The sequence below is a fragment of the Colias philodice genome, chromosome 20 (genome assembly GCF_061535455.1).
Source record: "Colias philodice isolate Cphi_HAF_F1 chromosome 20, ilColPhil1 Martin Lab GWU primary, whole genome shotgun sequence".
Taxonomy (NCBI): domain Eukaryota; kingdom Metazoa; phylum Arthropoda; class Insecta; order Lepidoptera; family Pieridae; genus Colias; species Colias philodice.
The window spans coordinates 1,522,196-1,535,823 of NC_143105.1; the positions used below are offsets into that span (position 1 = coordinate 1,522,196).

The 13,628-nt window shown below is 32.2% G+C and overlaps 2 protein-coding genes across 3 annotated transcripts in view; one reads left to right on the forward strand and one right to left on the reverse strand.

Moving 5' to 3' along the window:
- The window catches only part of LOC149479258 (neural cell adhesion molecule 1-like), a 129,581-nt gene extending 129,146 nt beyond the window's left edge, over nucleotides 1-435 (forward strand). For both annotated transcript variants that reach the window (XM_089707828.1, XM_089707829.1), the window contains exon 18: nucleotides 242-435. In XM_089707828.1, the coding sequence (XP_089563954.1) occupies nucleotides 242-256 (15 nt within the window). In that variant the 3' untranslated portion in view covers nucleotides 257-435. The remainder of the gene's footprint in view (nucleotides 1-241) is intronic.
- Nucleotides 436-10,706: 10,271 nt separating this feature from the next.
- On the reverse strand, nucleotides 10,707-12,378 carry LOC149479260 (uncharacterized). The gene is made up of 2 exons (XM_089707890.1): nucleotides 12,216-12,378; nucleotides 10,707-10,931 (listed from the first exon to the last, which is right to left on the reverse strand). The coding sequence occupies exons 1-2, from the start codon at nucleotides 12,313-12,315 to the stop codon at nucleotides 10,723-10,725; spliced, it is 309 nt and encodes a 102-aa protein (XP_089564016.1). The 5' UTR covers nucleotides 12,316-12,378; the 3' UTR covers nucleotides 10,707-10,722.
- Between the last annotated feature and the right edge of the window lie 1,250 nt (nucleotides 12,379-13,628).

Below are 13,628 nucleotides of genomic sequence, written 5' to 3' on the forward strand. Positions count from 1 at the left end.
CTCTAGAAATACAATTTTATTACTTTGTTATTTTCAAAATAAGTCCAGTTCTTATAAAATTGAATAAATAAATACATATCGTTGCCTATATTTTGGTTAAATAACTAATTATTAAGGACTAGGTTTTCAACTATATTATTGAGACATCTAACCTCAACTCTAAGAGAATTCAGTTATTATAACGTCTAAGTTCTAATCATAATAGTTAATTCTAAGAATTAAAATGAATATTTGTTTCCAGATGCCGCCGAGATAACATAAGGGAGCGGGGACGAGTGATGTAAATAAATAAATTGTAAATGATGATGCCAACGCTTAGCCTAAGTGAATTTAGACGAATTCTTCCATATCATAATGCGTTTTGGAAACACTCAACTAAATATTATAAGCTAATATGGTTGTTAGAACATTATTATATATTATGTATTTTTTATTTTTTGAAAACAAAGGCGTGTATGGACTATTCAAAATTTATTAAATGTTGTTTCTATACTGCAAAACTGTTTCTGCGACTAGTCACTTAAAGGAAATTAAAGAACCTTCAACAATCATAACGATTCTTTTCTTTAAAGAAATGGTTTTACAGTATAACTATAACATTTTATACATGGAATATTTTAAGATATTATGATCATTTAGCTTTAAAATTTGTAAATTATTTCAATAATCTTCTACTATATAAAATTAAGTCGGGTTTCCCTTCCTGACGCTATAACTCCAGAACGCACGAACCGATTCCCACGGTTTTGCATTCGTTGGAAAGGTCTCGAGCTCCGTGAGGTTTATAGCAAAGAAAAGGTGTCTCTGGTGGCGAAACGGAGTTCGCCCGGTTTGCTAGTTTATTATACATAGATAGTAGTCATTTTTATTTTACTAGTCATTTAAAATGACAAAAATTGGGCTTCTAATTAAAAAAATGGTTAAGTGTTTTCAAAATTTAAAAATTAGGTGATAATTATTATGTTATTATATACATATTATAATTAATTAAATGTTGAAATAAATGCTGAGATTTTTATTCTGTTGTTTTAATTATCCTATCCTGCACGAAATCTTACTACTTTAGTACTTTTTTAATCTTACGATAAGGGAGCTTATAAAAATATAATTACGAAAATGTAATGAATGAAATTCTTTTAGAAATAAATAGTTTGTACATATGAACATATTATCACTGTAGCAATGTAGCCTGTTGGTATCGCTTAAGTTTTAGTAGGTCCTCGTCGCGTATGAAGCAGATGGATTTCATACCACGATATATTCTTGTAGATTCTTCATGAAAAATATGCACCGGTAAAAGTTTAAATTAATCAAGTTTTAAATTTGCATTAGAGCTAAACCGCTTTAGGTACCCACTACCCACTTATCTTAACAAGCATTTTAACCTTTTGACCGCCAGAGCAAAAACGCATCGCCGTGCCCTCCACGCCAAGCCACAAATTCAATGAGATAACCTTGAAAATAGTAGGGATTCCAAAATGTTATCGATAAACATAATAATTCACGTCTGAATATTTGAATAAACAGCTTATAACACAAAAATAATATTTATTTAACCTCATCTCCTACTGTAAAAACTTAAGACCACATTAAATAGCAACTATCAACAAAAAAAATCAACCTTTTGAGATACAAAAATACATATAAAATTGCAGCAAGTTACAGCACTATTCTCTATCAGTTACGCCCCATTGGCATGTATACATGCCAATGGCGCGGGCAACCATCCTTTTTTTTTATAATCTCTCGCTTCTGATTAGGGATGTGTAACTGTATATTATTATAACTTATCGAGTTTATTTATTAAGTTTATATGAACTATAGGTATCTATTATTGTGGAGTGTTTATTTGTAAATATCAAAACAACTATTACCTTTAAATAAAGGGAATTGCATTATGAGCTATTACGCACTGTCGACCAGTCGCCGGCGACTGGCTGGACGACAGTTCGCAAGCCCCTAAACTATAGTAAGTCACAGTCGCCGGCGACTTGTCGACAGTGCGTAATAGCTCTAAAACTACATATTTATTTTCCAATCATTTAGTTTAATACTTGAGTTATTACAAATACTAATTATATGTAGGTTACCATATTTTGATATGACATAGCGACAATTTGTATCATAAGAATATTCTAATAAAGGCACTCACACTCTCGGCAATACTCGATAAAATATTTTTACAACTTTCCGCACTTAACAACACGGCACGCGCTTACGACGTCACCAGTCCGACATCTATTCATGTCAATGGCGCAGAAGGGATTGCATATCGATACTGTGCTAGGGATGCGCATGATTGGCGAAAAGGAAAATATTCAAATCAACAATATCCACAATATAGACAATATGGTATTATACCAAAGAATTTAGTATTTACCTTTTTTCTCAGTGACTAAGCTTATATATTTTTTTTGTAGTTATTACAAAAATTAAGCGAATTAGAGTAATTTCGCTGAAATTTTAATGAAGTTACTTGAATATTACACTACATCACTAGTAGGCACGTATACATGTCATTGGCGCGAGAGAACATTCTTTTTTAGCCATTAATTAAGTTATTTTTTGTCATCAAATATTTGAATAACTACTTGGCAATTTTGTTTACTGTGTACAATTATGTAATAACTGGGGATTCAGTTCATAAACTGTATAAATAAAACACGTAAAAGTAAAGGTTTAATATGTTTATTTTGTATTTATCTATGATCTGTTTCTTGGCATGTATAGGTGTCGTTGGCGCACAGGGCACGATTGCGCATGACATCTATAGATGTCATTGGCGTTCAAAAGGTTAAAGCCGGAAGAATGTTGTGATTGAACTCAAAAACTCATAATTTCTATTACTATATTTCTACTCATTTTAATAATTAGTTTGCCATTAGAAAGCTTCAAATTATTATTTATCTATACAGAGTACAAAATACGTTATGTTTTTCCCGGGTCAATTTGAACGAACTATTGAAAACATGAAAAGATTTAAAAGTATGAGGTAGTAATATATTTGTCAAATATCACATTGAAACTTGTATCCTGCTCTTTTCCTGGCCGTTTCTATTCCTTGTAGCGTCTATAACGTTCTAGAATATTCTAGAATGTTCTGAAATAACAACTAAGCAATACAAACCAAGTATTATTGTACCTAGGAACCGACAAAGGAACGTACACGTTCAACAAATTGAATTGTCGCCCCTGGGAGTGACCAGTGATTGGCATCCTATAATAGGAATAAGTGAGAATGTTATTATTGTGTGGCTTTTTGTATGTGTAAGTTGTATAAGTTGGTGGTGGTTTTAGCCAAAGCGTGCGAAGCGGCGGGCGGTAAGCTAGTCTTACTAATATTATAAATGCGAAAGTTTGTGAGGATGTGTGTGTGTTTGTTACTCTTTCACGCAAATTATTCTGAACCGATTACAATGAAATTTAGCACACATATAGAGGGTAACTTGGATCAACACATAGGATAGGTTTTATCACGGAAATCCCACGGGAACGGGAACTATGCGGGTTTTCCTTTGAAAACGCGGGCGAAACCGCGGGCGGCAATCTAGTATACTTATTATAAACGTGAAAGTTTGTAAGAACTTATAGATACAGACTGTAGTATGTTATTATGTTTGTTAATCCTTCACGCAAAAAACCACTCAAAAGGAATGTCATGGTACTATATTATTATGATATACAATGTACATTTATGTAGCAGTATAATAAATAAGTACTTGCATTTGTTCGCGGGTTACTCTTTGAGTGAAACTTAGTGGCACAGATAATAGGAAAATCGTAGAGATTTTTTCATTGATTAATTATAGAACTAATATCCCATGTAATGTATTAAAATAATATAATCATAATTAATACAAATCTCTTAGTTTTTTTTTGTCTTCCTTGTTGTATACTATCAAAAGAGCTACAAAAGAGCAGGCGAGGCAGCCACCGCCATTCATTACAATGTAGACCATGCAAAGCCGCAGGTAAGACGTAGTCCTATTATAATCTTAACTAAATACCCGATAAACAATAGCCGAAGTTATTTAAGTGGTATCGCTCCGATATCTAGTGCTTGAGACGTAAGTTGAGAAGCTACAATATATACCGGTTTGATATAGTTTGAAGTCTACACCCGTCTATAGGAATCAAATTGTATAGGGATCGAAGTTCCCTTTCATCTCTGGTATGGTACTTAAAAATTAAAATTAAATACGTGTGGTGTCTATATACATAATATGGATAGAGGAAATATTTGTCTGTATTACTAAATAAGCTCCGGAACTACTGAACCGATATTTTTTTTCAGCAATAAAAATATTATTTAAAGTAACATAAACTGTACTTATAACAATTGGAGCGATTAAACAAAATTTGAGTAGATCGAATTAATCATGATTCTTTTGAAGAACCTCTATCCAAATAGCAGACTATAAAGAGCCGTCTCATTTTGAGTAACAAAAATAATCACATATTATATTATATGGAAGTTATGAAAAACAATAACGTCCCTTCTTACGCAGTCGGTTAAACAGCCAAGACGTTTATTACTTACAAAACTAAGAAACTTTTAATGTCTCATGCGTTAATGGTGTACTTATCTTATTAACATTGAAACGTGACGTCATAAGCAAAAATTAACACGATCCTTAAGTAACTATTGCAATTTTAATTAAATTTGAAATTAAAGCCTTCACACCCGAAATACAGTTTTTATCTAGTTCGGTAATAAATTAATAATAAGACTATTTAAATTTGATTTTATGATCATCAACACGTTTCTATTGTATTAATTAAATCAAGATTGTTTTGTAACTGAACCTGACAAATATAAATTTATAAAGAATAGAAAAAATTCGATCACGAGGCGGGACTCGAACCCGCATCCTTTCGCGCCAATCCGGGGCGGATGCCTGACCAACTGTTCTTGATAAATTTATGTTAAGCATTTGAATGCCATAATACCAAAAATATCAAATTGAACCTGACAAAACCAAATATCTATCTTTTTAATAATAGTGAAGATTTTTTTACGAACAAAAAACATTTTTACACGTTTTTATTCTAAATTGACATTATATTTTGTTCCCACATTTCTCTTTCAAGATCCAGCTACAATACAACGATAATTTGTTTTGTACAACACAAAAAATCACAAAAACCTATTCCGCACTCATGTCCCCAATTAACGCATTTAAACAATTAAATTGGCCCCGATAATGTCCCACATAATCCCGGGGGCGTCATAAATAAGGTCCGAAGTGTTGGCGAACCAATTGTTAATTATGGCCCATGCCCCAAATTTGTCATAGCAGATATACTGTTGAAAGATTAACCCATTTATGACATTGTAACCACATACGTTATGCTATTAAATGTACTATGAATTATATACTATAGACAGAAGATATTGCAATACATCTTACGGTGCATTTAGACCAAACGAACATAGAACTAGAGTTAGAGCAAGAGCATTCTTTGATCTTTTAGTGTAAACGAAAACTCGTATTCAGTGTGGTTCAGTATTAGAAGTTAGAACATTGCTTAGAATCTTTTCGAACGCACTAAGAACAACGAACTACGCCTGTTTACACTAAAATAATTTGACATAGTGAGGTTAGAATCAACATTCGCTCGTTTGATGCATGATAATGCACCGTTACGATAAAAATATAGTAAAAATTTGTAAACTTGACTAATCGTTATTAATATGAGACAGGAACAAAATGTATTTCAATATTTTACGAACCATAATTATTAATATTTTGTTCGGGTACAGTGTACCTTGAATTTTCTGGTTATATACAATTGTGGAATCTTTTGTAATAACTGTGACATTAATTTCAAAAAATTTAATTAAAACCACATTAGCTATTTCTAATGAACAGTGACTTAACACGTAAAGTACAACTTCATTACTGCGAACCCAGCGAACGGCTGATCAATTATTCATGAGCTTTCTTCCGGGTGAACTCGCCCAATCGGCTATTTCACTCACTAATATACATGACACATTAATTAGATGAGATTTTCTATTTTATATACCAAAAGGTAGTTTGAATCCATGAAGGCAATAAATAAAGAAAACGTATTGTATCATTACTTACAAATTTTCGATACAAGCTTTTTACAGACAAAAGTCTCCAGACACACAAATCCAAACTAATATTATAAATGCGAAAGTAACTCTGTCTGTCTGTCTGTTACTCAATCACGTCTAAACTACTGAACCAATTTGCATGAAATTTGGTACGGAGATATTTTGATACCCGAGAAAGGACATAGGCTACTTTTTATCCCGGGAAAATGACGCAATCCCGGAAATCCCACGGGAACGGGAACTATGCGGGTTTTTCTTTGACTGCGCGGGCGAAGTCGCGGGCGGAAAGCTAGTCATATCATAAAACTAGCAGCGCCCCGCAGTTTCTCCTGTCCTCGAAAATGTACCAGTAGTTCCTGAGATTATCACGTTCAAACAAACAAACTCTTCAGATTCTTAATATTAGGTACAGGTATAGATATAGATTTCGACTTGAAAGAAAATGTTGTATTTTTAAAGTGGTAGAATTCCCAAACACTAGACAGGGCGAATACAGTCTACAGAGTATACTTTTGAAGTTTTAAATTAAAAATTAAAAAAAAACACTATAGCAAACCGTTCAACGATGCGTAATTAAACGGAAAATAACCTCAAAATCGCACGTGTATTATAGATGAATTTGCAGTTAAAATGAAAAGTGACAAAGTAAATCCCGCCATAAACTACGTGAGTTAAATTTCATTCGGATCGCTTAATCCGAGCCGAAAAGCGTTAATAATTAAAAACGAAAATAATAATTTACAGATTAACGGACGATTTTATTTTTGAACGAAAAATAGTGAAATTTTCATCTCGGATATCTTTTATCAAGTTAACAATCGTTTTTAATGCATTTGCGATCAAGTTAAAAGGGGTTATTTTTTGTATTGTCATTTAAAACGGGGATATTGTTGCATATATAAATATATAAACTGCAAAGGCATTTTTATAATAATTTAGGTATTATAGTTCACTAACAACGTAAAGTTTACCAATTGATAGCAAAGTTTTTCGAGATCGAAATTTTATGAAAATTTCGTAGTAGATTTGAAATTAAGAATATTTTATGATATTTGTAACTTCTCACGAAGACAGTGGCATTTTGTATATAAATAATTTTATCAGAAACTCAAACTCAAACTCAAACTCAAACATTCATTTATTCAATTAGACTACTATTTAGTAGCACTTTCGAATCGTCATTACATAGTATTTTTTAACATTTACCAGATTAGAAACTTATAGACTTCACGATAATGCTAAGAACTATAATATTATCTGTTCTAGGGTATATAAAACTAATATTGTTTCAAAGTATTACTTGTAAGAAAGGAAATAAACGAAATTTGTATTTGTGAAATACAGAACTAGAATTATTTGATGTTATTTATATTGTAAAGATGTACTTAGTACCTACTTACTAGCTAATATGATTATCAAAAGTGTGAGTAGTTTAATTTTTATTCGTTACTGCAGACTCTGCAATTTTTATACAGATTCGATCAGCCTTCAAAGAGCTCTAATATATATAAGAAATATTATCAAGACTATAAAAAATTGTTAAAACAACTAATTCTGAAATTATCAATACTCATCATCATAATAAATCGCTATAAACTTAACACAACAAGGTAAACTATAAAGAATTCATCAATTCCTTTTATCGCTCAAAATCAAATAAGTATCATATTCAGAAGAAAAAGCTGAGCTTGCGAATCATGGGCAATATATTCAGACGAAACCTGACCACAAAAAACCTTTGTGCCCGTCGTATATCTCAAATAAGAATATCGGTACAAGATAGCATCGGCCCGCCTTGAATACAAATGTTAAGGTATTAAGAACAGTTTAAGCTGAGTTTAACCGACTTAAAAAAATATCAATTTGATATTGAAATGACTGACAATTGTTGTTGTTGATTGTAATGTGTTTGTTTTAGTTATGATTTGGCGCATGAGGTGCTTAATAAATATTTTTATTTCACTAGACTTAAAGTTAAAATATGGAAACAACTGGAAGGCATCAGTTAAAAAAATCATCAAAATCGGTTCACCCAGTCGAAAGTTCTGAAGGAATAAACCCAAAAATGCAGTCGAATTGAACCTCTTCTTCTTCCTTTTTTTTGCAGTCGGTTGTAAAATATAGTGCCTCAGTATACTTCAACCGCGATTTTTTGACAAATTAGACAAAAAAAATCGTTATCCAACATTTTCTCGCATTCTGTTAGAAGAAGGCTTCGCAGGTAAATTGCGGTTAAGAATCAATCGGTACGTGATCAGAATTCGATGGCCGAGTGTTTCATAAAGTACGAGATACTGGCCAAGATGTGGCTTTATCTGTCAATCATGTATTTCTGGGGAATATTAGTAGAGGAGGGAATTTACTTACAGTTAAAAAAACTGTATTTTAGTAAAAAAAAATTGCAAATATTATATTATAACAAAATTTGTACCTATTTTTGAGAATTTTTTATTTATTTATTTATTTAACACAATTTTTTAAAATAGAAAACGATTACCGTAAATAATGTGAAAAAAAAAACCGGAAAACCCGGAAAATAATTATCTAGGCAAGCTACAAGATTTTAAGTGATGTATACAATTTTTTTTAGTTTCTAGGTTTCACCTCGGGTAAAGCCAGAGCCAGCAACTTATATTATAGTACTACAAACATTATAGACCATCACAACATAAGCTGTAGCCTGTAAGGCCATTATCCTCTTATAACATGTGTCTATAAGAGTTTCTAACTACGCCCCGAAGGCTTAGGATCGCACAGTACCATTATAGAGTCGTAAATTGCTGCCGGTTCGCACTTAGCCATATTGTATCAAGATTTGTGGGAATCCAGCCAATACATTTTTTATTTCCTTCCAAATTTGTCGAAAAAATGCTTTACCAGGATGGTAACGTGAAGTTATTTATTTTCCAAATAAAGTTTACACGAAAAAGATTTCTAGACAAATAGTTACCTATATTATTATTTTTGCGAGATTTAATTTCATAACTACTAACGTAATTAGCTAATTACCTGGCTGTAGGTACCTACAGTGTAATTACACTCAAGAATTTTATTACACTTACTAAAAAAATATGTACTTAAATTATATACAAAAAAAAAACAAAAAATAATTGAACAAAACAAATACCAAACTCTTCAGCAATTATCATCATCGAACCCCGGACTTATTAAATTGAATTCCGAAGTCTCACCACTGAGCCACTATTGTACTGCCTGTCAACCAATATAACGAACTAAAATGCGGACAAAGCCGCGAAAACGACTCAGTATCAGCCCCATTTCAATCGTGAATAACATGTATTAGAATCACTGTCAAGCTGTCGAGTTTATCCGATGTCAGAAGTGACGTCACAATTCATAAGGCCCTTGAATTCGATTTAAATCTCACATATTCACAGAAATTATATAGATGATATTAAAAGGGTTAGAATGGGTTAAGAGTGTTGTAAGGTATGAATAGTAGACCCTTACTGGACTTTTACATAGTGTACTTTTGCACATTGTACAACTTGTAAGAATATTATGTACTTATCTTATATCATGTCTCTGTAAAGTAAGGTTTTTCGTGGTGATCGTCTAAATAATTTTTCTCTTGAAGTCCCTATAACTTATTATTTTTCTTGGCATAAGAATCTATGTTTGTCGGTGTTCAAAAATGTTATAGAAATTGCATCAATAATAATATAAGTAAGTACGTTATTAATTAATTATATTAAGAGTAAAACAATAACTCGTCTGTTTATAGTTTTATATGAATAATATTGAATTACTGCAATTTCATGTTACACATAACACAGCACGTGCAAAACAATAAAAACCTTAATGTACCTATTAGCAAATAAATTGTTGTCCTTATTTGCTATTAGTAATCTTACAGGAGTAATATTTTATTCCATCTTTATCAACATTATTCAGTAATGAGAAATATGAGGAAAATAACATTAAACAATAAATAATAAGTAACGTACATCGTAAACAAATAATTAATAGCTATTTTTTATATCCAGGAAAAGGCCGAATGGCAATGAACCCATGAGCCATTGATAATATTATTATGGACTAGATTTCCGCCCGCGGCTTCGCCCGCGTTTTCAAAGGAAAACCCGCATAGTTCCCGTTCCCGTGGGATAAAACCTATCCTATGTGTTAATCCAAGTTCTCTGGATGTATGGATGTTTGTTACTCTTTCACGTAAAAACTACTGAACCGATTACAATGAAATTTAGCACACATATAGAGGGTAACTTGGATTAACACATAGGATAGGTTTTATCCCAAAAATCCCACGGGAACGGGAACTATGCGGGTTTCCTTTGCAAACGCGGGCGAAGCCGCGGGCGGAATTCTAGTGATCACTAAATACAGACATACTTTAGGTACTTCTACAAAGTACTTGTTATGTTACAGTCAATACAGATTGTCGGTCAATACCACTTTTCACTGCAAGTATCAGTCAATAGACAATAACGTTTACAGTTTTTTACTCGAAGGGACTTCTACTATTATTTAAACTGTCCCATTGAAGAAAACAATACACTAAACATACATATATACATATTTACTTCTACAAAGTAAGTAACTAGTAGTTGCATTAAGAACTATAAAGAAAACACCACCATCATTTAAAGTTTAAACATTTAATCCAATGATTTAGGGCACTCTTCCACTGGGACACACTTGCCGGATTTCTTGTCTTTAACAGTGGGCGGGTCGCAGTAGCATGCTGTGAAGTCGCAGATGATGCCCTTACCAGCTACCGGGCTGAGGTCATCACAAGTTGGCTCTGGTTGCAGCGTACCACAGCCCGTGGTGTACGCGTGGGTACCTACTTCACACTCGCGCTGACCTGGGAAATAATGGAAATTTGTAATATTATTTATATTTTTTTATTTATCTCCGAACGTCGTGAACATTTTTTATTGCTGTCCTCCTTTAGTGTACTTTTTTATGTTATTTACGTTGATGCTCCGCTTGTATCAATGGTCGTAACTTGATTTTCTATACCTTGTCGATATAGTACGTTACTTATTTAGTTCATTACGTGATCACTATTCAGTTAATTAATTCCTAAACTACGATAGTACACAAGTAATGATTTTAAAGGATATTTATATCAACACTTCTTCAGAGCTTTTCCAATTTACAAAATGGCTGAACAAACAATAAAAAGTTAAGTACTAAAAACTTCTTAGTATTCGCACGTATTCGCATGTGCATACACAGTATTATTTACAAATTGAACATTATTTATCTGGCTATTAATGTGTTTACCTAAACATCTCTCGACCTATCGATAACCGGTTGTAACGAGTTAGTCATATGCCTGAATTTGTATTAAATTGGTCATTATATTTTTATATTGTGATAAATTATTAAAAGGTCACTTGGTCATTTGTGGTCTGATAACCTGATTCCATTAAGAATGAGTGTAATGACCCCTATTGAAAAGTACGAAGTTTGTATTCATCTGCAATTGATATTTTGGTTTTATGGCATTAAAATGCTTTATAAATATAAATTTATAAAGAATAGAAAAAAATTCGATCACGAGGCGGTCTCGAACCCGCATCCTTTCGCGTTATTTGTATTTTTATTGTATTTTCGCGTTATTTATATTGTATTTATCTATTTGTTTTTGTTTTGGCATTTAATAAAACATTTAAATTTAGTGCCATATATGCAACTTTACAGAAATACGTCGAATCACGCGTGGTAGCTCGCGTGGTAGGGATAAGAAAAAGATGGCGCGTAACGGAAAAATGTCACGCGTAACGAAAAAATGTTACACTAAATTTTTTTCCAACCCCGATAAAGAAGTTTCACTTCAATAAATACTTACTTAATGAAACTAAGACGACTGGAAAAGTTTTTCACCGATTTCAACGATAATATGGAGCTATATTTTTATACATTTAAACATGTATCTGCTTTTTTAAATATATCCTCTTTTTTCCTTTTTTATAGTGCTAATTGTAATGGTGCACATTTAAAGTGATTCTAAAATTCTATCAGTAAGCGCGTCCCCAACATGAAAATACTATTAAAAACACACGCTGGATATACCAATAAATGTCGTGTTATTCACATGCTTTTAATATTTAAACTAGCTTTAAAACCGTTAAAAACTCACAGTGTCCGTTAACATAGATACATCCCCTTGGATACAAAACAGTGTCTGCTAGCGATAACCCGACCACGGCGAAAAGGCAGGCGACGATAAATAACTTCATTGTGCTTTTCAATTTAGTCGGGTTGCAATCTTGGTGAAGGCGCCGATTATACTGACCAGTCTCTAGATGGGTCAGGTTTTATATACCTACTTGTTATTGTACTATTATTTATTTTTAATAGTGTCAATGATGATGTTCTTAATAGCCGGGTTCTGTATAAATTTACTTTAGGTACATGGAAATATTTTTAACAGAATTGGTAGAGAGCCTTAATTTTCCAAAATAATATACCTAATATAGCAATGAAAACTTTTTTTAGCATTTAATGAAATTTACATAATATTACTCATGTCTTAAAAATTAAAGAATATCTTACACCTTCCCACCTTTAGGATATGCTACAGCAGGTAGAGTCACTACTTGGGTTCGAATTCCGCACTTTGATTTAACCGTATTTAAATGATTAGATGTCTGTAGGATTAAGTTTAAAAATCTTGATTAAATGTCGATAATTTATTTCCTAACTCCTAAATAAAAAAATAATTAACAGGTATAATACAAGAATATACACAATACACATACACCCAACAAGCTCCGTTCTATAGTGAAAAAAGACGGGGACTGCCGCGGTAAAGCTATTGCATAGCATGCCTTATAGCCACACCTCCGCGTCCGTCGGAGTGGGGAGCGTGAGGTTTTTTCGTTACGGAATTTCTCGATTCGGTCCCCGCGCTCAAGGCCCGCGATAGAAGCTATGCAATAGCTAAAGTAAGTACGAATATATATCTATAGTTGTTTGAAAGGACTACATTTTGGGACGTTTTACATCATACCTATATAATTTAAGATCATCCCAAACATTCAAAAGATTGAAAAATAAGTAAACAATACTGGTTGTCCTGGTAATGTATATAAAATAAACGTTATGAATACAAAGATGTATCATTAGTGACAATAAGGAAAGATCGATTTAAAATAAAATAAGGCCATGAAATGAGCAATTTTCTATAGTAATAGTTAGATAATATTATTCAATATTACATATTGAGTTAACATAGTATTAGTGTATATAAAATTCACTTTCTAAATTTTTCGTTGCGGTCAATTGTGTAAACTCAAGTTGCATACGGTTGTAAAAAATAATGTTATTTAAATCATATTTTTAAATAATGTAAAATTTTCAATTGAATGTTCTTTCATGGTGACATTAAAAGAAAAATAAATCATTTAAAGAATATGAACTTTGGTACAAAAAATAGTTTGAAACAAAACGAATATGTACAATTTTTTTAACCAAGTACGTCCATGATGCCGCTGGCCACCTAGTTAAAAAAAATATTTATATGACTGAAGAAGGGCCCCAAGGCTATTTT

Excerpts from the sequence above, each read along its gene's own strand:
- LOC149479260 (XM_089707890.1), bottom strand. The coding sequence starts at position 12,315 with ATGAAGTTATTTATCGTCGCCTGCCTTTTCGCCGTGGTCGGGTTATCG. Across the intron at positions 10,932-12,215 it reads TATCTATGTTAACGGACACT|GTCAGCGCGAGTGTGAAGTA; the intron begins GTGAGTTTTTAA and ends ATTATTTCCCAG.